We start from the raw sequence: 24,205 nt of genomic DNA, 5'->3' as shown, positions 1-24,205 counted from the left end.
CGACCATCTCTAGATTTATTTCTTCACAGTTCTCAATCCATGCGCAGATGCAGCACTTCTGAAGATAGCATCACCTTCAGAGTAGCCTCTACCTAAACCGAAACCAATTCCGAGCCATACTGGGAACTGTCTTCTTTTAAAAAATAATATCGATGCCAATACACCTCCACCAAATCCCAAACCGGTCTTGATCAATGCGTTGGACAACACAATATCCCATTTATCATTAAGAAGGTTTTGGGAAGCAGTAGGAATGATCTGCTGTTGTGTTGTGATTGTTTGTTGTTGTGCTGATTCGGATGACATTTTTGAGTGTGTATGAATAGATAGTGTTGTGATGAAACGTATGAAATATACTTGTAAAGATCCAGCTAGGTTATAGATGAAAATAAGTAGAAATAAAAATAAAAAACAAAGGAAAACACGAGTACGTTATATATGTGACTAATGCAGCAATGTTTTTGTAATAGATTTCAAGGTCAAAGTTTAAGATTCTGACTGTTGACTGTTGGTGTGTAAAGTAATTTTGCAATTGATTTGATCTTGAATATTCTCTCACTTTCCTCTCACTCTTTGTCTCTAATTGTTTCTGTCAACAGTTTGTTCCTTTCTCGTTGAGGTATTTTCCAACTGAATTGGTAGTGTCGGTTTTTTTTTTTCACCTCATAACTTTCCTAGCCTAACCGAATCCTGTACTGCGCACTCGGTGGCAGTCTCAATCAAAGTTGCTTCACTGATGTTTTCCACAAATAACTAAATATGGTAGCGCGCGCTTCCCGAATAGATTGCAATTACAAAATATACACAAATTTGGTTGGCTCAAAAAGAAAAAGAATAGAATTTGTATTGTCGTGTGAGGCGCTCCATATTTATGTACAAATTTGGTATTATATATATATATATATATATGTATGTACAATGCTGCAAAGACAAGGAAACTAAAAAACTACACTTGCGGCTGCGAAAGATATACAACATGTAATTTACTACACCAATTCAAGTCTAAAGCGTCTATTATTAAGATAAATATAACTATAAATATATATGTATATATATATATATATTTCTAAAGTGAGGTCAGTCTCACTATAATTCATATGTATCATGCAAGCGTATCCTGCTTCCTCTTCCTCGTTTCACCTACTTTTGTCTTTCCCTCTATGCAAGTCAAAACATCTCTCGCGTCTAGAAATTAGAGTTCATCATTCTTCTAACATCACTCTTTCTATTTCCTGGTAACAAGTCATTTTCGGGTCCATTCAAGTCGCCATGACCGAATTGAGCATGGAGGTTAGCATTTGAAGGATATGAGCCAGCAGGTTTGAATTTTCTCGATTTGGTAATCTCGGTGACAGGATTCAACATAACAACAGAAGATCTGGACAATTGAGTTGCTGATGGTACTGCTTTGACATGAGGTTGCTGCTGCTGTTGTTGTTGTTGTTGTTGTGGATGATGATGCATTTGTTGTTGTGGCGCGTAATTTTGCTGAGAAAAATAATCCTGTTGTCCATTTTGACTTAGTTGTTGTTGTTGTTGTTGTTGAGATTGGAATGATGCTTGGGATTGCATTGCTGGAGAGCTGATGGGTGATGTCCACACACCATCACTTTCAATAGGAACAAATGGTTGCTTACCCATGGGTGGCGACGTCACATTCTGATTCTTATGACGGGGCTTGAAATCAGTAAATGTTTGAATGGTGGATTTCCTCAAATCAGACGGATGACGCAATTGTTGTAATGGAGGTAAAGGACGTTGTGGCTGTTGCTGTTGGCGTCGTTGCTGCATTTGCATTTGCTGTTGTTGATAGTAATGATATTGCTGTTGTTGGATTTGGCGATATAATTGAGGGTCCACTGGTGAGCCAAACTGTTGTTGGTATTGTTGGTTGAATTGGTCGTAGTAATGTTGTTGTTGTTGTTGATATTGCTGCTGCTGCTGCTGCTGTTGTTGTTGTTGTTGTTGTTGTTCGTCAGATGGCTCTAGTTGTTCTGGGTCAACGTAAACGGATGATCCTGTACTATACCTGTTTCCATAACTCGTATCAACTTGCATATGACTATTCACATTATCAACCGGTAATGATTGGTCCTCCTCAGCTTCGAAATTCGAGTGATCACCACTAACTACTTCCCGATCAAAATACACCTTATAGACCGACTTCATTCTTCTTAATTCCTCTTGTTGTTGTGGCGACAAGGCGTCCATTTCTTCGTCGTCTTCTGCTTCGCCTTCGTCATCGCTATCATTCTTTAGCAAATTGAATGCAGAAATTCTTGGAGATTTACTAATAGGTTTCTCAGCCACTCGCAACTTATCGCCATCACTAGAGTTTGTAATGGATTCACTTGGGGTATCCTTGCTCTGAGCTTCATACTGATTAGAAAAGTTAAACTCTCCGTCTTGATCCTCTTTTTCTGAGTGGTGAACATTAGTCTTGTGAGAATCTTCTGGCACTGAGGTCACAATGGTATCCATAGTCTGAGGGTTTCTTTCCGTATCATCGTCGTCATCAAATGGCGAAGTTGGTCTTGACTCTTGGGTATCTTCATTTTCATGCTCACTTGCACTTTCGTCGTGTACTACTATTTGTGGGATGGTATTGTTGATGGCCATATTCGATTCGTTTTCATATTCGATTCCAAAGGCATCTTTGTCATGTGGAGAGTTGATTTCGCTATCATCTGAGCTTTCCATAACTGTAGAAACCTCAGGGTTGGCGCTTGCAACTTCTTCATGGTCATGTTCATCTGGCACACCTGTGTATTGCTTACCCTGGACTTTCTTTGTAGGACTAATTAGCGAAGATGGTTTCCTTGAATGTGTATAAGACAGAGCACCAACCACCCCAGTACTAGATCCAGCGGTGTTTGCATTAGCGGTGGTAGTAGCAGTAGCAGTAGCAATAGTTCCCCCTGCCACTCCCACTGCTTCTGTAGCCTTGTCCAAAGTCATTGAGTTGGTTCTTGTTCTCGATTGTAAATCATTTGGAGTTCTATAGCCTTGCAGATCACCCAAGTTCTTGGCATAATCATCTAGAGATAATTTAGAGCCTGTTTGGTGCTGATAGGGCAAAACAAAACTGTCTAAATATGGGTCTCTCAGCACTTGTTGGTGATGATAGTTTTGTTTGTAGTAGCCTTTACCTCTTCCATCGTCGTTAAATGGCATTGAGTCCTGATTGATCTGATCCATGGGGTATCTTACAGAGTTTCTGTTATGGAATGGATCTTCATGACCATAAGCACCCTTGGAGTCAGGGTAATCAGGTAATGCCGTGGCTTCACCAGTCTCATAAAAGTCGGGGTCATGTTCCAATCCTTCTTTTTTGTCCTTTCTATAGTTTCTGTAAAGAAAGAATCCAAGCACACAAAATATGGCAATACAAGGCAACACGATGGATAATGCAATCGTCAATGCATTATTACTCACTGGTTTCTGACACATGCTAGCATTGGGACTCTCGTCACAGTAGTCGGAACTGCTGCTCGAGCTTTCACTTGCATCTGAGGATTTTGAGGACGATCGTTCATAAAGCAATGGCAACGTTGGTGTGGGGTATATTTCGTCCCTAAGGTGATGATGATAATTTGGCATCGTAAAGCTAAGGATTATTGAGTTTTGTTTTTTTTTTCTTTTTTTTTTTTCTATATTTCCTTTTGTTTCTTTCTTTCTTTCCTTCTCAAAGATTATATTAAAGTGATAGTAGATAGCTTTTAGTTTAGCGAATGACTATAGTTAACTAATGATGAAACCCTGATTCAATATGGATTTAATGCACACACACACAAACAAACAAGCAAACAAACAAACACTTTGCTAGAACTTGTGGTTGTAAAAATATACTGGGGATCTGGTAAAAGGTGAAAAGAAAAAAAAATAATTAGAGAAAGTGTTGACAAGAAAATCTTTCGCGGGTACCGGACAATTTAAAATATATGTGTATATATTATATATAAATACTTGCGATCTATATTTCGTATATTATCTGTAATATTTTTTTTTCTTATTTTTATTTCTATTTTTCTCTAACTTTTTTCTATTCCTATTGTTGATGATACTCTTCTTTGTTCTCCCCCCCCCCCCCTTCATAAGATAATATTAGCATTACCGGGTGATTACTGATCTGCCTGCCCCTGTATATGCCTGAAAAAAAGAAATTTTTTTATTACTGTGGCCTTCCATCCCATCTTTCGCTCCCTTCCCCCTTTATTATTATTTTTGTTGTTGTTGTTGTTGTTGTTGTTGTTGTTATTGTTTCCTTATAGTAAAATTTGACTCGATAAAAAAGAATATTGTATTTATAATTTTTTTGTTTATTTACGCGTCTCTATTGTTCATTTTCCTGTATTTACCATATCATTTGGTAGCGCTTACATCACATCACTGCACCACAAAGGATTTAACCGTTTAATACTTTTTCGGGAATTTCGTTTCAATTTTTTATTTTTTTTTATTTTTTTATTTTTGTTTTTTTTGAGACGCGTCCTGTTTGATTAAAAAAACTGTATTATATACTAGCTGATTTGTGGAAATCAATGTAAACAATAGTAGTTGTGCACAACTGCAAGAGACCAGAGATGATTGTGAAGAAGTGTCAGTTCTGTGCAATCATTTCAGCTTGACATGAACTACACTTCACAAAGCCAAAGCATTGCATTTTTTGACATGGTGAACGCGATGAAATTTTTTTTTTTAAAAAAACATTTTTCAGCACACATCTGAAATTCTAGGATGCCTGTTCCCTCCCCTCCTCTCCAAAGAACACTACCTGTCAGAGATAAGTAGTGTTCGGTATGCTTATGTCTGAACAGTAATAGTGATATTACTTAGTTTTGTGTGTGAACTAAAGATATAACATTAGAAAGTTATTATACTAGGAGTTAGTTGATCTAAAGCTATCTACTCTAAAGTTGTCCTCTAGAAGTATATATCGAGGAGGTCTATCTAACTGGGATCTTGGTGGCTATTTAAGCTCTTCTCAACAACCTCAGAAGACGTAGCACAATGTCTATCTCGGGAAAGTACCGGCTCTCTAATTGGCTAGCGTATATGCAGATCGCTAGTCTGATGCCCAGAGGCGGATAAACTCGGGATGACAAGATGGTACGGTCCTTCAGGTGTTCTACAAGAGGTTAGTAAGGGAGCTACCTATGGGTTGGTAGCGAGCTTAATCACCTCGTAGATGCCCTGTATGTGACACTACCTAATATAATCTGTTTTCTTTTCTTTTTTTTTTTTTTGGTTCAAATCTATAATTTCTTAATGTGCAAAGTCCATATTAATGCCAGAACTCAAATAAAGAAAATCATCAAAGATCGATAATAATAACGATAATTATAACGATAATTATAACGATAATAATGACGATAATAACAATAACAATAATGAAATTAATACGCAAAATACATACAGTATGAACAATCTTCTATAAATGACCTTTATAGCCTTACTCCCTATACCACTTTCCTCATTATTCTGCCTCCTTTCTTCATCCTCTACCATGCTTGTATTTGTTCAAACAACTCGACTCTGTGTGGAGAGTTGTTTAAGTTGTCAACAACCGATCTTCTCACATCGTCAACCATACTTCCATGCGCACAACTGGCAATTGCCAATGGTGTTGTAGCATTACTAATCTCCTGGGCAACAATACTGTAGAAATCTGGCTTGCTCTCGATAAATTCAATATGGCTCAACTGTTTCTTGATCTGCGTGATGTAATCAACACTCTCTTCAACATCAGATTTCTTTTCTTGCTGTTCTTGTTGCTCAACTTCATCATCAGTAATGTTGGAAGTTATAGGCTCAACCAATCCCACATGTGGCTGGGTAACATACACAGTAGTCTCAATAGGCAAGTTTTGCAATTTTTGCAATTCTGGATAAAACCATTCCAAGGAACGGTAATGGCGAATAACCCAGAAAAATTTGATATGTCTTTTGGAACCGAGTTTTTTCGCAACCGAAGTAGCCTCGTAATAGATACCTGGAATACCATTACCACCAGCAATAAACACTTCGGACTCGTACCTATTGATTGGCATTGGATTACCATATGGACCTTCAACGGAAACCTTCATTGAAGCTTTTTGACCTGGTTGGTTAGACAAGTATTGGTACAACCCATGAGTTACACCACCCTTCACTTTCAAATAAAATGTTATCGTGTGGTTTTCCTCAACAGAATCAATGATGGTGAATGGATGCGACTGCCAGAAACATGTTGGTCTCATGAAATGAATGAAGGCATGACAACCAGGGAATGGCTTCCACCAAGCAGGTCTTGAAACAGTAACCATCAATGTCTCATTGGCAATTAGTTGCACTTGTGCAGTTCTCAAACCAAAGAAACACAATCTAACAATACGAACAGCCCTATCAAAGCCCCAAACGGCAACTGCAGCCCACATCCACATATCAAATCCATCATCAGCAGTATGAATCCATAATCCGGTTGTAGCAAAGATTGCCAACACAATGTGTACCAAAAGGAACAACTCGTAGTTTTTCCTTCTAAATGCAGCCAATGTTTGGAAACACATTAATCCCATAATCACCAATGCTGCAACACCCCAACGCACATACGCGGCAGCCATTCTTGTACCATATTTGCCAATACCTCTACCATTATAAGTCATACCAACAGCATGGATGATGGAGACTATAAACACGATTCTCGACATCCATTTGTGGAAATAAACAAATCTTGCATACGGCCAGCCACTGATCCATTGCAAAAAGTTGTTTCTTCCTGCAAACAAAAACAATACTGGTAAACACCAAACAACCATAATACCAGTTCTATCAGCGATTTTTCTTCCCATTTCATTCCATTTCTGTGGCCAGATGTAGTTGCCTTCGACATGAACATAATTGGTACAGATTGTAACCAAAAACAAAACAAACCAACCAAACATGATAAGGGATTCCAATCTAGTGGGGAACATCACGTGGACGTGGCTAAATACGGTCTTGTGATGAGCATGCGTCTTTCCAAATAATGCAGGAAGAGTCACCCAGCTACGGAATTTGTTGACCAATTTACCTTTGAATGACTTGATGAAGCCAGGCGCAACAAACGATAAGAAATTAATTAAGCCAGCAAAGAATAACACTCCCATCCAGTAGCACATCAATGCAATCCCAAACCAGTGTGCATAGTTGTAGTTGTACCATCTTGTAGCGTAAGCATCGTATGCAGCATTGACTTTCTTTGTCGAAAGCAAAATAGGTTTGTAGTATAACTTTGTCTTGTTGAAGCTTGGATCAGCAGTGGAGTTGACAAATCCCATACTGGTAGCATTGTTGTAAGCCTCAAGGTACTCTTCTTCCGTAAGGTTTGATTTCTTACAGCTGGCAAGGAAAAGTTTTCTAGAGTCCTTGTGTCTGTTTTTGGCGAGAATTTCAATACACTCGGCCATTGTGGCCAATGCTGGTTGATTGTTGACGCTACAGTAGCCACCTTTGGGGACAGCAGTAGCGTTGAAGTAAGTGACGACCTTGGCTAAGTACCCTGTACATGCCAGAACTGGGAATTCGTCGGCATGATAAATCTCAAAACCACTGGCTGCAATTGCTGGTTGTAGCACCAAACTGGTGAATATGAAAAGAAGCAATGATAATTTGTTGCCAAACATTATACCTCTTCGTTTAAGTCGTCTTGTTCTTCTAGTTGTTGCTGTTGTTGTTCTCTTTAGTTTTTTTATTTCCTAATTTTTTTTTTGTTGCAAAAAACCAAAGTCCAAGATGGAAAACAAGATAAAGCTCCCTAAGAAAATTTGAAAAATTAAACGATTAGATGAAGCAAAGCAAAGCAAAGCAAAGAAAAGAAAGGCAAAGAAAAGAAAAGCAGAAAAGTGAAAAATTGAAAGACAATCAGTCGGGGGTTGGTGATGTATACGGATTGTGTCCACCTTTTATGTATTGAATCCCATCGCTCTTCCTTGCCGTAATACCCCTCCCATCTCCCTCTCTCTCTCAAACTCTCCCTCCTTTTCAAAAAGTTTTCCACTATTTCTTTTGTCAATGGAAGCATGGCATCCTTCACAGTTTTTTTGTCAAACACTAAGCCAGTTAATTAATGCATGGGCACCAAATAAGGAGAGTGATGTATCAGATAACCATATATCCAATGGGTAACAATGTATATTAAAACATGGTTCAAAATTAAAATATGAAAATTAAAAATAAAAGAGATTACAAAGATAACAAAGACAAAACAAAGAGAGAATCCAAAAACCAAAATTAAAAAAAAAAATGAATCCAAAAATGAAATTGAAATTGAAAAAAAAAAAACATATAAAATGCATCAACACTTAGAAACGGAACAATAGGAAGTGGAACTTCATATGAACTTTAGTTAGTGTTAGTACTCATATCGTCTCTAGATTTGCAGAGATAAGTACAGGATATGAATTTATCATCCCCGTGCCTATTGTTCTTTTGGCCTTTACTTGTACTTGTACTTGTAGATGGGCTCTCTCTCTCTCTCTCTCTCTTTACAAAATATTGCGAAATAAAAAAAAAAAAAGAGGCAAGTTGCACAAAACCAAAGAATGAAAAAAAAAAATTAATAAATTTAAACCTCACTTAAAAACACAATGCACTATTGTTCAACAACCACAAAGTATGCAACAAATTGCTAATAAATTGATTTTCAATTAGCGAAGTTCGGAAAAGGAGCCAATCAACACTTTGCCAAAGCAAAGACTTTTCATGCCAAGTCCTTCGTTTTCAAAGCATTATTGTTGAAAGAAAAAGACAGAACAAGAGCGAACAGTATGATGGGAAGTGGAGAAGAAAGGGGATAAGAAGATGAAGACAAGAAAGTCGTTGGCTTAACTTGCTTGACGTATTGCATAAAGAGAGGAAAACGAACAAACCAAAAAAAAAATAACAAATTTAGATAATAAATGAAAATCAAAAGCTGTCTGAATTTTGAAACATAGTTAGATGGAATATAGCTGGAGGATAGTTGTCTTCTATTCTTCTGTTGTTGTATTTTCTTTCCAACCATTTTCCTTTCAATATCAGTATCATCATTATTATTATTATCCCTTCTATTGTTTTGAATGGGGTTTTACTATAACCGGTTTAGTTACTTGAAAAAGAAAAAAAAAAAGTTTAGACGGAAAGTACCAATGACAGCTCTTTTAGTTTTTAACCCTGGTTTCATTGAAAACCTCCACCTTGCTAGATTGAGATTGTAGCAAATCACAGGGCTGGATATTCAGATTAGTTACAAACCAAATGCTATTTTTGTGCATATACACATATACACATATACACATATGTGTGTGTCTTGTGTGTCTGTGTGCAAAGAGTTACAGTTTTATTGATGGTTTGGATACAATAGACTCACAAAGTATCTATCGAACTCACATTTTTGCCGTGGAAACTTGGTTGATGGAATTTTATACTTTTTTCTCAAAGAAACCAAAAAAAAAAAACCAAACAATAAAACAATTAATAAAATATAAAGTACATATATATACAAAGGAAAGAAAGGACAATTACCTTGTTAGCAATTGCTCATAACTATGGACACAAAGATACTAAGCAATACTACTTCATAAGATCAATCAGATAAACTGCTAAACGTATATGTAATTTGCCATAAACAATTAGGAGAAGGGAAGGAGACAAAAAGGCAAAAAAGGAAAAAAAGGAAAAAAAAAAAAAGGGAATTTGAAATAAATGAATAGTTGCCAAAATAAAGAGATAAAAGGACTGTAAATTTGGTTTCAAAACTACGCCAAAGTATATGAGTGCAAACATCAGAACCTCACATTCTAATTCTAGCCTAGTCTTTTGACTTGTAAGATGGAATAGTACATGTCTTCCGTCTCAAACCAAATAAAAAACAAGAAAAGAAAAGAAAAGAATAGAAAGAAGCTCATTTCATCAAGCGAGGACAACAAATTCTACAAATTCTCTTTGCAACTTATTCTGCAATTAAACAATTGATACCAAATCTTTCCACCAGGGAGAGTACAACAATTGATACCAAAATCCTATCATTTGATACACCTCAAAGCCCCTTTCACTTGTTGATGAGTAATCTGACTAATACGAAACAAGGAGGAGCTATTCCTTTGTTGCCTATGGCGATTGTTTACTCTATTGTTTGTACTATTGTCGGCACTATTGTTGGCACTATTGTTGGAATTATTGTTGGGTGAACGGCATCAAGTGGGAAAAACCTATATGTATTTATAACAATAATAAAAAAAAATCAACTATAAAAAAATAGAAGAATTCAATAGTTATTTTTTAAAAAAAAACAATTGTATAACTCGTAAGGAAACTGCTGCTTGTTTCATTCTATTGTTTTTGGATTTTTAGTACTATTTCAAAAGACTTTTGGTTAGGCCGCACCCACGAGAGAATGAGAATAATCAGTTGATCGATCAAATGTCTGTAAAGCAGAAGATTGAGGGTGCACCGAGAGAGTAAAAGAAGAAGAAGGAGGAAGGGAAAAGGAAAAAGGAAAAAGGAAAAAGGAGGCAGTAAATTGAGAACCTATTTCAAAGTAAATTTAAAAGACAACAAAACTGCTTCTAAACTCAATTGCTGGTCAACTCTAGCTCATATGTTTCTTTTTAAAAGGTGTGCAACCTTCACATTTTACTTTAGTACTACACTTGAAAGCAAGCCGAGTCTATTTTATTTAAAATATATTAGCCAATAGGATTACGGTTCCTGATCAAGTGTGTTTTTGTAACATTAAGTAGAAGGCTCTGTTGCATCATTTCCTAAGCCACAGTCTATAATAGAATAATAGAATAATAAATAAATAAAATAAAAATGCTTTTTGTGCTTGACATCTCTTCCAAACAATTATCTGATGGAATCTACGCCAGCAGTAGTAACTAATTTAGTAATTAAATAAATAAAGGAGGACGGTTTTCAATCAAAATTTATGAATAATACTCTAGTCTATAAGAAACGTAAACGTGCCCTAAGCCCTTTTAACAAGCTTGAGAGAGTAAGGTATTCTGAATAACAAACCTGTTTCCAATTCTCAAGTCTAACACACATAAAAAATTCGAGAAAGCAAATATAAAGTTGTTTAAAAAGCCTTGGTAGTTTGAGCCCTTATTATTATCATCATTATTATTATTATATATATACATATATATATATACATACGAAGTGTTGATTTTGGACGGCTCTTTGCTTTTATCCTCTGTCAAGAGCGTTGGGCTTAAAACCCAATCACGGCCACTTTTCACTAAAACCACCTGTAAGTGACATATATGATGTTACATTGGGAACAGAAGGTTGCCCAATAATTGCCAAAAAATAAAAACCCCAAAAAATTTGAAATACCACGGAAGCAAAAAGAATAATAAAAAGAACCGGAGACCATAAATAAAAAACTCTCCTTTTATTGCAACCGATTAAGTACATAAAGAGTCCTCATAGTAAAGGCTATAAAAAATAGAATACAGAATTGTCTCCTAGAAGATTTGGTTTCATCAACTTGCAAAAGACTAAGTTTTTTTTTTCTACCCCACTGAATTAAAAGCAAAACAAATTTTATTTCTATACCATAGCATAAACCAACTTTTGGAATGAAGGGCGAATGAATAGAAAAAAAAAAAGAAAACAACGAATAGATGATTAGATAGTTAACATGAAGGTAATATGACTCGTCTCGATACCTCTACTTGAGAACAAGGGACCTATACTTTACAAAACGTATAAAATTTTCACTGGTTTTATTTCTTTCCTCATTTAATTTCATGCTCTAAGAGATACATCCAATGCTTTCAAGCTAAATAAGTACTTGGCTGCTTTCTCTTTCTTCTTCTTTCTCCTTCTTTCTCACGTTTAGCCTCGCCCAACTTTTTCCAAAAATTACCATTTCCTGGTTCCAGCTTTGCCCAAGGATTGGTCTCAATCAATATGCGAAACTAAGAGGTCCCAGATTTACTACTAAATGTTACCAATGCCAACATTATACAAAGTCTATATTTCATTCCATTATAAATTTTTTTTTCAAATCTATTTACATGATCATAACATTGTTATTCATAAACCCCATCAAAGTCAACCCCCAAAAAAATAATTAGAAAAAAAAAATTTTTGAAAAAGAAAAACAACAATAACAAAAACAAAAACTAAACATTTTGCAAAAACAATTGGTCAACTGGATTGAAAATGAATGGGTCTTATAATTATATACATATTGTTATTGTATTTTTAACAATTCATTCCATTACCCCACAGTTGCTTTCAAATCCGCATTGCCCACAGGAACTGCCGCCAATTCACCTTCTGAATAAGCCGCCTTGAAAAATGAATAATGCAACACAATATCATCAATATTTCTCATTCCTGGATCCTTAGAGAAGTCTGGGTCAATAAAGAAGAAAACAGGCATATCAACTTCTTCACCAGCACTCAATCGTTGCTCTTCAAAACAAAAACATTGAATCTTGTTGAAATATCCAGCGGCATTTTCCGGAGTAATGGAATAAGTTGCCATTCCAATAATATCCTCTTTGCTCATATTTTTGGCCCTATAGAATGCCAATGCTGTCTCTCCTGGAACAACATAAACTTCTCTTTGCAATGGAGTAAACTTCCATGGTAAAATACCCGAAGATTGACAAGTGAACTGCACACGAATACGCTTATTTGTATCAACTGGAATCACCTTATCTGGAGTAAACTTCGTGGCATCTGTGATTGGAATACCTCCCCATCCTGTACGCTGACAAATGGCACGATAAACAGGAACCGCAACGAATGAAAGCGCTAGGAAAAAGATACCCACTGCAGCAGAGTAATAGGTTGCAGTCCTATTTCTATACTTTTGCTTCTCTTGACGATCCCTAAGTGGCTTGTTTAATCTATCTCTTTCAAGGGCTAATTTACGCTCTTCGTGTGTAAGTTCGTGAGCAGGTTCCTGTGTTGCTTGTGCTGTGTGATCTTTCGACTTTAACACTTGGCGAACAAGGTGGGATTGATGAAAAGAACGAAAGCATGGAGTATATAGCATAGGAAATAAGTGACGCGATGCAGACACTCTGAGTATGTTACTCCTCCTGAGAGGAGAAGTTTGAACTAAAAGTTTAAGCATTTAGTTTAGTTGTACGAATCAATATAGGTTTTCAAAAAGGCTATGCCAAATATATATGTATATATATATATATATATATATATGGAAGGATCTCGTTTAGATTCTTGTTAGCATTTAATTGAAGGAAAAAAAAATGCCAAAAAAAAAGGAAGATCACACACACGCACACAAGAGCCCATCAAAACTTTTTGCGACTTTCTAGATCGCTTGAGCCCAAATAGACATCACCAAATCTAAGTAGTGGAACTTCTCAACCACTTCCCCCGCTCCCCCTCACTATCCTGGATCCCACACACATACACAGACAAAGACACACATATTCATACATACATACATACATACATTCATACATACATACATTCATACATACATACATTCATACATACAACAATGTTAAACAGGGCAAGTATATATATATCATTTCCAAATCACAGCTCCCATTTGGTGAAACGATTGGTAACTAGGCCATATACAATTTCCATTGAAAATCCTAGACTGCCGCAACCATCAAAACCAAAGATTTCACAATTTAGTCATGCAATTTTCAACACATTGGTGATGGCGCTAGGAACATACTTATTCTTAAACACCGTATGGACCAATTCAGAGTACTATGAGTTGGAGAAAAAGTTTAAGCAACAATCAACAGAATTGGAACAAGAAATACAAACACTTGTAGATTTGAAAAATAATGAATTGCAACACCAACAGCAGCAACAACAACAACAGACTCAAAGATGGTTCAGATTTTTAAAGTTTTGGAAATAAATGCAATTTCTATAGAATACTTGTATTGATGATACAATAGATCATGTACTTGTTAAAAAATTTGGAAGAAAAGGATACGGTTCCCTCCTGACCTTGCCACTTCCCCCCCCCCCCCCCCCCCCCAAAAAAAAAAAAAAATAAAAAGAAAAAAGAAAGAAAAATAAACAATAGAAATTACAAAAGAAGAAATACTTTTATTTACCTTGCACTACTAGGTTTGAATCTATCTGTAAAGTGTGAAAACTTGTTGGAAGTCGTTGTTGCTGTATTTATATTCGGTGCAGTGTTGGACGACTCCAAACTAGTCATCGATGTATTTGATACAGCATCTTCATCACGATTCTTATTACCGTTACCACCACCTAATATATTGGCAAAGTTGGAGCCCGATATGGAATGGGATAATGATTTGATAGTGCCACCTCGTTGAACTGGCAGTTGCGCTCTAGAAAGAGGTGGTGCTTCCGAGTTGGCTTGTATATTCGAGGTAGAAGAGTTAACAAATCTAACACCTTGCATTTTCATAATGAGCTTCTTTCCATCTTCAAATTTGATGCTGTTATATTGCCTCATTCTAAATGAGCTATTGGACATGTACTCTTCATAGTTTTTAGACTTTAATAAATCAATTATTTGTCTCAACTCTGAAAATGTCGAGTCGACAGAAACATTGCCTTGCGAGGAATCTTTATCCTCATTTGTCGAAGCATTCAAATTCTTCATGGATTTTTCCAAGTACTTGATATCTAAATCAAAATTATCAATGAAAATCTCATTAAATACGTCGGCGTTTTTCAATACTCCCAAGAAATGTTGTGAGACAAAATCGTAACTTCTGAACAAACCCAAGGTACGCAACTGGGAAGGGAAGTTCTCAAAGATTGAAGTGAATAAATTTTCCAAAAACATGGCAAAATCCTTAACTGCAAAGTTGGCCTCTGTGTTGCGCTCAACGGGCAAGTATTCGTCGTATTCGACCAAGCCCAATAATTCTGAAATTTTCGTATCAATCATTTTGTAGACAGTATCTTCGGAGTATTTGCGCAATTGGATAAAAGTGTCAACAGCATGAAGTGTGAATGCTTCGTTAGTGTCGATGTTTTGAATACCCATACCTGTATTTTGTCGCAACCTTTGGTTTAGCAAAACACCAATTTTGTATAGACTCAAAAGATAGTATTCTGAGTTAACAAAGCTTTGTGCAATAACTTCCTTGTTGTTGGCATTTTTATTGATGAAATCCTCAATCTCCCACGCAACACCAAAACCTTTCTTGTCCCCCAAAAACACTTCAACAATCTGATTAACTATGATATCATTAATCTCACTGACTTCATAGCTGTAATACTCATTGAGAAATTTCAATGTTCGGTTAATAAGCTGTCGCACAAACCCACAAAAATGAACATAATCTTCACTAAATGGAAACTTCACAGGGAAACTTTTGACATTTCTAGGTGCAAATGATGCATTGCTTTCATAAAAGATTCGCTTCATAATAGTGTCGTAGTCCTCTTCGTCGATTTGTAAAGCAGTATAAAACTCCGATTGCAATGACTCAATAAATTTTCTTCTAAAGAATTGCACAACTAATGGCGCAAAATGGTCCTTAAAGATAATCATCAACACTTCATATAATTCACTTACATCGTATTCGTTCGAGTCCATAATTTGTATAAAGTCTCCAATGATATCCTTGAAATTACTCAATTCATCAAGGGAGTAGAAATCATAATTTTTTAGGTTATGCAAAAGAACTGGCTTTAATTTGGAAACATATGACATCCATAGTTCATCTGCTTGAGCATTTGTCCTCAATTGGAATTTTGTCAAGATATTCAATTGCTTATCCATGACAAAGAAAGCGGCAATCTTTCGTAAGTACTCGTCAAGTTCCTTTGCCGTAAATACAATATCCTTTTTGTTGGAAGCAACAGATGTGAGTGGATAGATTATTCTGCTATATTTCTTCATCCATTCTTTGTAGTAAACTGTGCTGAGATTTTCTAGCTCGTTCAAAGTACGATACACAAGGATCGCATCGTAAACGCTATCCAATGGAATCTGCATTGTTTCATCTTTGAAAACATCGTAGTTCAGTTTAGAATCACGAACGCTTAGTTCAACGGGTGAATTCAATTTATATGGTAAATACGTAGGATTCCGCCTCTTGCATTCTAGCCAATTTCCCTGTAAAACATACAAACTATCATATAACGAGTCTCCAATATTTGGCAACTTTCTTTCCAAGTTGATCGATAACCATTTGGTCAAGTTCTCAAACGAGTCATCTTTCACCATCTTGGTCAAGTGTGGTATTGAATCAACAATCTTTTTGGCAAAACTAAACTCATTCACTTTTTGAATGTGAATATTGGTGAGCTCATCAATCAACTTCAAAGCCAGAAAGTACTTTGTGTGCTTGATGAGTTCCAATATTCGGTTCATCAATTCCAACACTTGTATACACTCGAGAAGAACAACCTGTGCTTCGCTAATTCTTCGACAAACATCTTTATATTTGACATAATTTTTCTTCTTTGTCATCAATTCAATTGCAGATTTGCCCAAGCTTTGACTAACAGAAAGAAACTGTCGATTCAACTGGTCTGCCTCCTTATGTATACTCGCAATCGTATCCATACACTGATTAATTTCTCCCATTGAATTCATAGACACTTCGTTCAACTCCTCGTCTTTTAACTTGACAAAGTTGTTGAGCTTGGTTATCATCTCGGTGAGTCCATTTTGTCTCACTGCATTTTTGATCAATGGAGCTAAATTCTCCACATAGTCATCTGAATTGAGTGTATTTTGAAACAAATCATCGTCTAGTAGTAATAAGCTTTCGAGCTGGATCGAATCGACTGCTGCGCTTTCTTTACTTGCATCTTTGCTTTCAGAATCCTCTGTGCCTCGTTTTGAGTTTGTCGATTTCCCATTACTTCGACCATGTCCATTTGACACGGCTCCATTCAAAAGACTTGCCAGCATATTATGAAAAGTGTAAAGTACCGTGATGTTGTGATTCGTATTGACAAATATTGTACGCAATCGGCGCTATATGTTTATAGTCATTTGTAGAATATTTTATAATGTCGAGCGCGGATTTTCCGGCCATTATTGATAATAATTGATTTTGCAGTAAAACAGAATAGTTGTCAACTTTCCCTCACTCTACCAAAATTTCATTTCCCTACTCTTTGCTGCCCCCTCCTTCCACCTTCTTTCTAAACTCGCTGCTCTTCTCCTCACGCATTTCTCTTCAATATTATGTTTCCAAATCATATTTTAGTTCTAGGACCACCAAATAGTGGAAAGCTACGCATTGTCGATGCAATTACACAGCGAGAAAACGAAAGCATAGCCTTCGATACTGAAAGGAATAGTCACAGTGGAATTATAGAGAAAACCAGAATCATAACCAAATATTATGATATAGATCTCAACATCTTCATTGATGAGTTTCCCGAAGAACGACTGGTGAAGAAGGAGTACCTGCAACAGCTGCAGAAGCAGCAAGAACAACCACAACACATACAGCAAAGTGAAAAGATTGAAAGGGAGGGTACAGAAGAGATCAAAGAAATGCATGTTATATCGGATGACGAAAAGCTTCGACTGTTTAAAGCTTGGTCTAAGCTGTTTGGCGATGACTCGATGTCGGAGTTGCGTACCGTTTTGAACGGAGTGATATTTACAATAAATGCAACACTGGATGGGTTGGAGTATATCGAGCAAGCCTTGGATATTCTTGATATATTGCGAGCTCAATTGAATGATGATAGTTTTTGCGTAGTTGTGGCGTCAGTACCTTGCGGAGCACAGCCTTTAAATCAAAAGATGGAAGAAATAGAGGATTTGGTAATGTCGCATGCAATTGAGTTCATCAACTTGCAAGCAACAGGTAAAAATGAATTTGGAGAGAAACAAGGCAAGGAACGAGTGAGAGAAGTAATGGAGTCGCATGACTGGCCCAATATAGATCCAGCATCTTTTCCAAATGTTCAGGACTCGAAAATGAAGGAAGAACGTAATAGAGCAAAAATCAAAGCCTTGGAAGATCCTTTGGTAAAGAAACAGCCCCAGCAAGAGGATTTGCGGGTTGAAGAAAACGAAAATGAAGAGGAAAATGAATTATATGCCAATAGAGAGGTGTATAACAATGATAATGATAAATATGATGACCAAAATGATGACAAAAATGATGACAAAAATGATAACAAAAACGATAATAGCAATAATAATGAAGACAATTTAGAATATCTATTGACAAGATTGGTCTTGGCACGGCAAAAGGCTGAAACTCTTTCTGGAGAAGAACGAGAGCGATATGCTGCAGAATGTGTTGATGACTTTATAAATTTTCTTTAAATATGATGAGACATTAACTAAAGTTTTGGTGAACCGAGTGTAGTATATTCAACGTTATTTCCCGGCTCAAAGTAGCATTCTTGACAGTCTTCGTCTGCAACACTGTTTTCATGTATAAAGACTGCAAAATCAAGATATGGTATTGTTTCATCAATGACAACCATTGGTGCATGCCAGATCCCAGCACCGTACGTCACAGATTGGTTTCCCTTACATACGAAAGCTCTGATTTTTTTTGGGTTGGGCAATTTTTCTTTTGTACTTTGGTCTGTTTCAGCAACAATCACTAAATAGGATATTTTGTGGAGATCTTGTCCTAAAGGTAAGAACGTTTGTGTAGTGAATGGGTGTCTCTCCAATACTTTTGATAAATAAACAGATTTTGAACCACCGTGTTTGATCAAATGCGTAGGTGCCTTGCAACGAAAAATGTTCCAATTTGCCGTTTCTTCTTTCCCACTAGGAGCAATTTTGTAGTTGTTCACCACTGGTGCAACCTTGTGTAGTTTGATTGCAGTTCCATAGTTTGCTTGTGAAGTATTTACTCCAGATATTTGATGATCTGCACTGATGACTCCGCCATAAGGTGCAAATGACTCAGGAGTCAATGGTTCAGCTACGATATGTAGCCTTTGGGTCAATTCAAAAGTCTTGAGAACCATCCTTGACCAAATCAATGGGGTTTATTTTTTACACTGAATGTGAGGAAGTTTTTTGGTTTGAAAATTGTGGAACATGAGAATACACATATACACATAGAAACAAACACATACTGTCTCTCTGTCTCTCTGTCTCTCTGTCTCTTATCAAGGATGTGTGTAGTTTAAACTCGGATTTATCCGAGAAGCAATAGAGAAGGAGTTTGAAAGGGTGTGGTGTATATACTAATATCACGTGAAACTATTGTGCACCCGGAGTTAAATGCCCAGATCACGTGCCCATTTTAATTGGCAATTTACTTATTACCTTGATAATTTTTACAAATTTTTATTATATACTTCATGTCTAGCAATATATTCAATAAAGAAGATCATTTCATTTTTTACTTTTTATTATTTATTTTTTTTTAGCAAGAACCTGATTCCTAAATTGTCTCTTTTTATTTTGTTTTAGAAAAAAAAAAAAAATATTATTGAATAAATATATATATTTTGAAATTAAAAGTAGGTTTACAAGAGTGTGCCACTGAGAACATTTGTAGTTCACACATCACTTTCGATTATAACTCGAACATTTTCTAATCACACACTCTAAAAGACAATCATTATTAATGAGTAGTTTTTCCCATTTACCTAACGGCAAGAATAATCATGAGCATGTTCCAAATAAACATGACAATATTCTCAATAGTAATGAGAATGATGATGATGTTGATGATGATGATAATGATACAAAGACCTTGATCGGGAACAATAATCCTGCGCATTTGGTTTATGTACCTGGAGAAAGTCAATTAACACATGATGGAAGCACATTGGTTAACGGCCAGGATGGTAGTAATGGTATTGATCGCGGTGGCAGCAGCGGCAGCAGCAGCACCAGTCGAGGCGATGTGAAGCACGATCTATCATTAAAACATCGTCAACATATGAATGCATCCATCCTGCAACTTCGATATAACGAGAATAGAATTTCTTTGGATAGATGTATCAACCACACAGTGCAGTTGATAAATGAGCTACTGGCTGAAAATAAAGATAGACCTGTTTTTTACCCAACGGAGATTGAAGATGACCAAAAAATACTACTAAATAGTGCCAAGGCCCATTTGGCTTTGGTGAGGAGAAATACAAGTATTAAACAGTTATCGAAGCAGAAAATGGCAGAAGAACAGACTCAAAAAGATCTTCCAGAATTTAGAATCTTAAAGATCAACATCAAGGGCGGCCACGGCGACGATAATTTGGTGGCAAATTTGGATAAGAAATCAATAGCTAGTCTTTTGGAAAAGAAACTTATGCTGCAGATCAAATATTTGCACAATTTAAAGGAGAGGGTTGATGACACGTCGTCAAAGGTATTTGTTACTGGTGACTTGAATGCGGGAAAGTCGACATTTTGTAATGCATTATTGAGGAGAAAAATTTTACCCGAGGATCAACAACCATGTACATCGGTATTCTGCGAAGTCATTGATGCCAAGGCCGAAAATCATGGTAGGGAAGAAGTGCACGCTGTACCCATTGAAAAGGAGTACGATATAAAAGATGAGTCTACTTATGAAGTCCATTTGTTAAAGGATTTAGAAGAATTGGTATACGATTGCGACAAGTTTAAACTATTAAAGGTTTATGTGTTGGATCATCGCTCATTCCAAGAAAGTTTGCTTCATAATGGAGTTATCGACATCAAGTTGATTGATGCTCCCGGGCTAAATATGGATTCTTTTCAAACAACTGAAGTTTTTTCACGTCAGGAGGAGATTGATCTTGTTGTCTTTGTCGTTAGTGCGGAAAACCACTTTACTCTTTCTGCAAAGGAATTTATTGCCGCTGCTGCTAATGAGAAAAGGTATGTTTTTATTGTTGTGAACAAGTTTGATGGAATCAAGGATAAGGAAAAGTGCAAGAGGAGAATACTTGATCAGATCAAGAACTTGTCACCAGACACCTACAAGAACGCGTCCGAATTTATACACTTTGTCAGCTCAGAGGAGGTTAGTAATGGAAACAACCCAAACGGTGGCGATGATGGTGGAGATGGTGGAGATGACGACGACGGTAATAACAATAATGATGATAACAGACCTGACCATCCGGATTTTGATTTGCTTGAAGCATCGCTACGCAAATTCATTTTGGAAAAAAGATCCATTTCAAAACTTCTTCCTGCAAAGAGTTATTTGTTAAACCTTTTGCAAGATTTGCAAACACTTTCCACAATCAATGAGAAAATATATAACGACGAGAAACGAGAGAAGTTACAAGAGCTCACAAGTCAAGTTGCCCCTAAAGTGAATGAAATAATACACAAATCGCACAGAATTGCTGATACAATCAGTGCTCTCACGGAAGCCACCTGTACCAAGATCTACAATGACACCACAAGAGAGATCAATTATGTCATTGATAATTTGGGTGACAAGCCTGTTGTAGAATACAATGGGTTGCAATTCTTATTTGAGTATGCCAGGGAGTCGCAATTGGCCATGATTGATGTTGTGGGTGATGCTGTTTTCAAGTGTGAGGATATGGCAAGGCAACTAACTGCCCAAAAAGTTGACGAGATTGTTGCATTTGGTAGAAATACATTGAATGAAGAATTTCTTCATGACAAGAAATTCAATTCCGATTTGATGTTTTCTAGAATAAAAGATGATATTGGCAAAAACATTGAAGATACAATTGAAGTTTCTGACTTTTTTGACCCATCTATGGAATCCTTTTTGGTGTTTGTTGGGTTGCCGGAATCATATGTCAATCACACTGCAAGACAAATTTCTTACTTTAACCCCGTTTCGGTAATTACTCAGATACCCTCGAATGCCTTGGCCTTGAAGAACCAGCTTCCAACTCAGATAACCTTGCATACTATTTATTCTTCAGGAAAACTTTTGACGGCTGGTGCTTTGGTGAATAAGATTTATCAATTTAGCCATTATGTGACACCCGCTGTGGTGAAAAAAGTTGCGTTGCCTGTATTGATTGGTGTTTCAGGGATTGCCATTTACTATCTCATAAGCGATATCCCAAATGCATTACCAAGAAAACAGGCCCGAAAGATCAAGAGGCAAATTCATGCAATGAACTATGTGCATAACAACTCGACGCGTATCTCTAGTGAATGTCGTCTGGTACTCAACTTCCCAGCGAGACAAGTGATGAACAATTTCCAAACAAGTATTGATAAACGTGTAGTTCAAAAGGAGAAGTTGGAAAAGTACATTAAGGATGCAGAATTGAGCTCCGGATTTTTCAAGCAGATGTTGAGTAAGATCCACCATCAACAAAAGGTATTGAATGATATTGATTTGGAGAGTGTTGTTTCCGTTGAATAATTGTGGGGCTCGAAGATGGTGGTCTGTTTCTTCAAAACTAAATTACCCAATGTATATAGGTGTGTGTTTGTTTGTGTGTTTTTTTTATTTTGTTCTTTTTTTAATTCAAAACAATCGAATAAAACTACGCAACCACTACTATCTTTTATCTATAACATTTTTTCTATTTATTAAAATTAGTATAATCTTTTTTTTAAAAAATAAATTAAACTTGTGTTTTTATAATTCTTTGGTTTAGATTGTTAAAATCTATTGATTGGTATCTGCCCAGGGGTTTCTTAAACACATCCTCTTGTCAACTGCTTGATATCTCTTTCAAAATTTATATGACCAATTTACACGACCTATATATTTGAGAAAGTTGACGAATGCGATCCAAATGACGGGCCAGCTAGAGCACAAAGAATCTTTATCAATAGACTTGTCTAATAAACCACTGTAGAACATTCACTTTAACCTTTTGTCAATTATCAATTGTGAGTTGAAGGAAAACAGAAAGTAATAAGAAGGAAAGAAACTAGTTTTTTGTTTCTTAATTAAAAAACTTATTCTTTCATCGAGTTGGCTTTTTCTTTTTTTTTTTGTTTTTTCTTTTAGGTTTGGGGTCTCGAGAAAATTATCACCATTAATTGTTGTTTTTATATTTATTTATTTTTTTCCATTTTCCAAGCAAGAACGCCACAACATAGTTATTAGAAATCAACTAAGGTCCAAATTTCTAGAATCACAACGACGTCAACAATACCAATACCAATACCAATACCAATACAAGTACCAATAGCAATAGCAATAACTGTAAACTTGCCACTCTTTTCATAGTTTCTACCAAAAATATCACCATAAAGAGCTATCATAATGTCAAATATAGAGGCGAGCAAACTATATGAAACTATAGTCGAGGATGTGATTACTGATTCACGACAAGATTTCGAGAATATGGGGATTGATGAGTCTACATTGCAAGAACTTCGTAAAATTTGGTGTGAGAAATTATCACAGACTCAAGTCTGTAAGTTTTCATGGGATGAAGAAGAGGATGATGATGAAGAAGAAGAGGGAAAAGGGGAAGAAGTTGCAGATAGTGCTAGGGATAATGCCATCGATGGCGGAAGTAACGGCCTCGATTCTGAAAACCAGTTACCACCGGTAACTACCGGTGATTCTGCGGTGTCTGTACCTGAGCCAGGAGTGAATAATAGCTCATCTACAGTCGCTGTCAATGATAATGGAACTGCTGAGAATGGTTCAAATGATGCATTAAGTTATAATAACAACCTTGGGATTGAGTTGCCATCACTACCTAAAACAGAGCTGCAACAAGATGGAGAATTAGTCTTACCCCAGATTAATCAGACTGATGGAACTTTTGAAATGGTGATACATAGCAACAATGGAAGAGAGATGATGGAAAAATTGCTACAAGATAAGATACAAAATAGCCAAAAGAAGAAAAAGAAGGGCGAGAATGGTGCATTGCTGCGAAGGCGGACGTTTCATCAAGTTGACGGAGCACTTGACGATGATGATGATGATGACGACGATGATGATGATGATGATGATGAAGATGACGCCGATATATTCAATGACTCTGATGACATAAACTCAGACTTGGATGATGACATTGATAGTGAAAAGTCAGATGATGAAGATGGAGATCAAGAAGGTCAGATTATGCTTTGCTTGTATGATAAAGTTCAAAGGATTAAGAACAAGTGGAAGCTGAACTTAAAAGAAGGTATTGCAAATATAGATGGAAAAGATTATGTATTTCACAAAGCTACGGGAGAATGTGAATGGTAATAAAACTTAGTGATGGAGCGGTGGGAGAGAGAGAGGATTAGAGGATTAGAAGAAAATAAAAGAGGGCATTTTATTCATATAAATTCATGAATGTATTATGTATTATATGATTTGATGTTGTCCACTTTTAACTCTAATATATAAACTAGAGCTTAGTCTTTTGTTTTTTT

General features: G+C 36.3%; 10 protein-coding genes across 10 annotated transcripts; 4 read left to right on the top strand and 6 right to left on the bottom strand. All coding sequences in view use genetic code 12, as the record gives it.

Annotated features, from left to right (window-relative positions):
• Nucleotides 1-15: 15 nt before the first annotated feature.
• On the bottom strand, nucleotides 16-306 carry MIC10 (Mitochondrial inner membrane organizing system component; the record flags this gene model as incomplete). The annotated part of the gene is made up of 1 exon (XM_061119521.1): nucleotides 16-306. The coding sequence occupies one exon, from the start codon at nucleotides 304-306 to the stop codon at nucleotides 16-18; it is 291 nt and encodes a 96-aa protein (XP_060975504.1).
• Nucleotides 307-1,185: 879 nt separating this feature from the next.
• Nucleotides 1,186-3,600, bottom strand: PVL30_004117 (uncharacterized protein; the record flags this gene model as incomplete). The annotated part of the gene is made up of 1 exon (XM_001524377.2): nucleotides 1,186-3,600. The coding sequence occupies one exon, from the start codon at nucleotides 3,598-3,600 to the stop codon at nucleotides 1,186-1,188; it is 2,415 nt and encodes an 804-aa protein (XP_001524427.2).
• A 1,901-nt stretch (nucleotides 3,601-5,501) lies between these two features.
• PVL30_004116 (uncharacterized protein) lies at nucleotides 5,502-7,643 on the bottom strand (the record flags this gene model as incomplete). The annotated part of the gene is made up of 1 exon (XM_001524376.2): nucleotides 5,502-7,643. One exon carries the CDS (start codon nucleotides 7,641-7,643, stop codon nucleotides 5,502-5,504), a length of 2,142 nt encoding a protein of 713 aa, XP_001524426.2.
• Nucleotides 7,644-12,229: 4,586 nt separating this feature from the next.
• On the bottom strand, nucleotides 12,230-13,096 carry COX11 (Cytochrome c oxidase assembly protein cox11, mitochondrial; the record flags this gene model as incomplete). The annotated part of the gene is made up of 1 exon (XM_001524375.2): nucleotides 12,230-13,096. One exon carries the CDS (start codon nucleotides 13,094-13,096, stop codon nucleotides 12,230-12,232), a length of 867 nt encoding a protein of 288 aa, XP_001524425.2.
• A 390-nt stretch (nucleotides 13,097-13,486) lies between these two features.
• Nucleotides 13,487-13,864, top strand: PVL30_004114 (uncharacterized protein; the record flags this gene model as incomplete). The annotated part of the gene is made up of 1 exon (XM_061119520.1): nucleotides 13,487-13,864. The coding sequence occupies one exon, from the start codon at nucleotides 13,487-13,489 to the stop codon at nucleotides 13,862-13,864; it is 378 nt and encodes a 125-aa protein (XP_060975503.1).
• Nucleotides 13,865-14,062: 198 nt separating this feature from the next.
• On the bottom strand, nucleotides 14,063-16,858 carry SEC15 (Rab GTPase-binding exocyst subunit S15; the record flags this gene model as incomplete). The annotated part of the gene is made up of 1 exon (XM_001524374.2): nucleotides 14,063-16,858. The coding sequence occupies one exon, from the start codon at nucleotides 16,856-16,858 to the stop codon at nucleotides 14,063-14,065; it is 2,796 nt and encodes a 931-aa protein (XP_001524424.2).
• Nucleotides 16,859-17,137: 279 nt separating this feature from the next.
• IRC6 (Increased recombination centers protein 6) lies at nucleotides 17,138-18,238 on the top strand (the record flags this gene model as incomplete). The annotated part of the gene is made up of 1 exon (XM_001524373.1): nucleotides 17,138-18,238. The coding sequence occupies one exon, from the start codon at nucleotides 17,138-17,140 to the stop codon at nucleotides 18,236-18,238; it is 1,101 nt and encodes a 366-aa protein (XP_001524423.2).
• A 17-nt stretch (nucleotides 18,239-18,255) lies between these two features.
• PVL30_004111 (uncharacterized protein) lies at nucleotides 18,256-18,900 on the bottom strand (the record flags this gene model as incomplete). Its single annotated transcript, XM_001524372.2, has 1 exon — nucleotides 18,256-18,900. One exon carries the CDS (start codon nucleotides 18,898-18,900, stop codon nucleotides 18,256-18,258), a length of 645 nt encoding a protein of 214 aa, XP_001524422.2.
• A 608-nt stretch (nucleotides 18,901-19,508) lies between these two features.
• On the top strand, nucleotides 19,509-22,235 carry FZO1 (mitofusin; the record flags this gene model as incomplete). The annotated part of the gene is made up of 1 exon (XM_001524371.2): nucleotides 19,509-22,235. One exon carries the CDS (start codon nucleotides 19,509-19,511, stop codon nucleotides 22,233-22,235), a length of 2,727 nt encoding a protein of 908 aa, XP_001524421.2.
• An 855-nt stretch (nucleotides 22,236-23,090) lies between these two features.
• TOA1 (transcription factor IIA subunit alpha) lies at nucleotides 23,091-24,035 on the top strand (the record flags this gene model as incomplete). Its single annotated transcript, XM_001524370.2, has 1 exon — nucleotides 23,091-24,035. The coding sequence occupies one exon, from the start codon at nucleotides 23,091-23,093 to the stop codon at nucleotides 24,033-24,035; it is 945 nt and encodes a 314-aa protein (XP_001524420.2).
• Between the last annotated feature and the right edge of the window lie 170 nt (nucleotides 24,036-24,205).

This window comes from Lodderomyces elongisporus, chromosome 5 (assembly GCF_030384665.1).
Source record: "Lodderomyces elongisporus chromosome 5, complete sequence".
Lineage (NCBI taxonomy): Eukaryota > Fungi > Ascomycota > Pichiomycetes > Serinales > Debaryomycetaceae > Lodderomyces > Lodderomyces elongisporus.
Note: the sequence above shows the minus strand (reverse complement) of the source record. Positions and strands in the feature narration are given on the sequence as shown.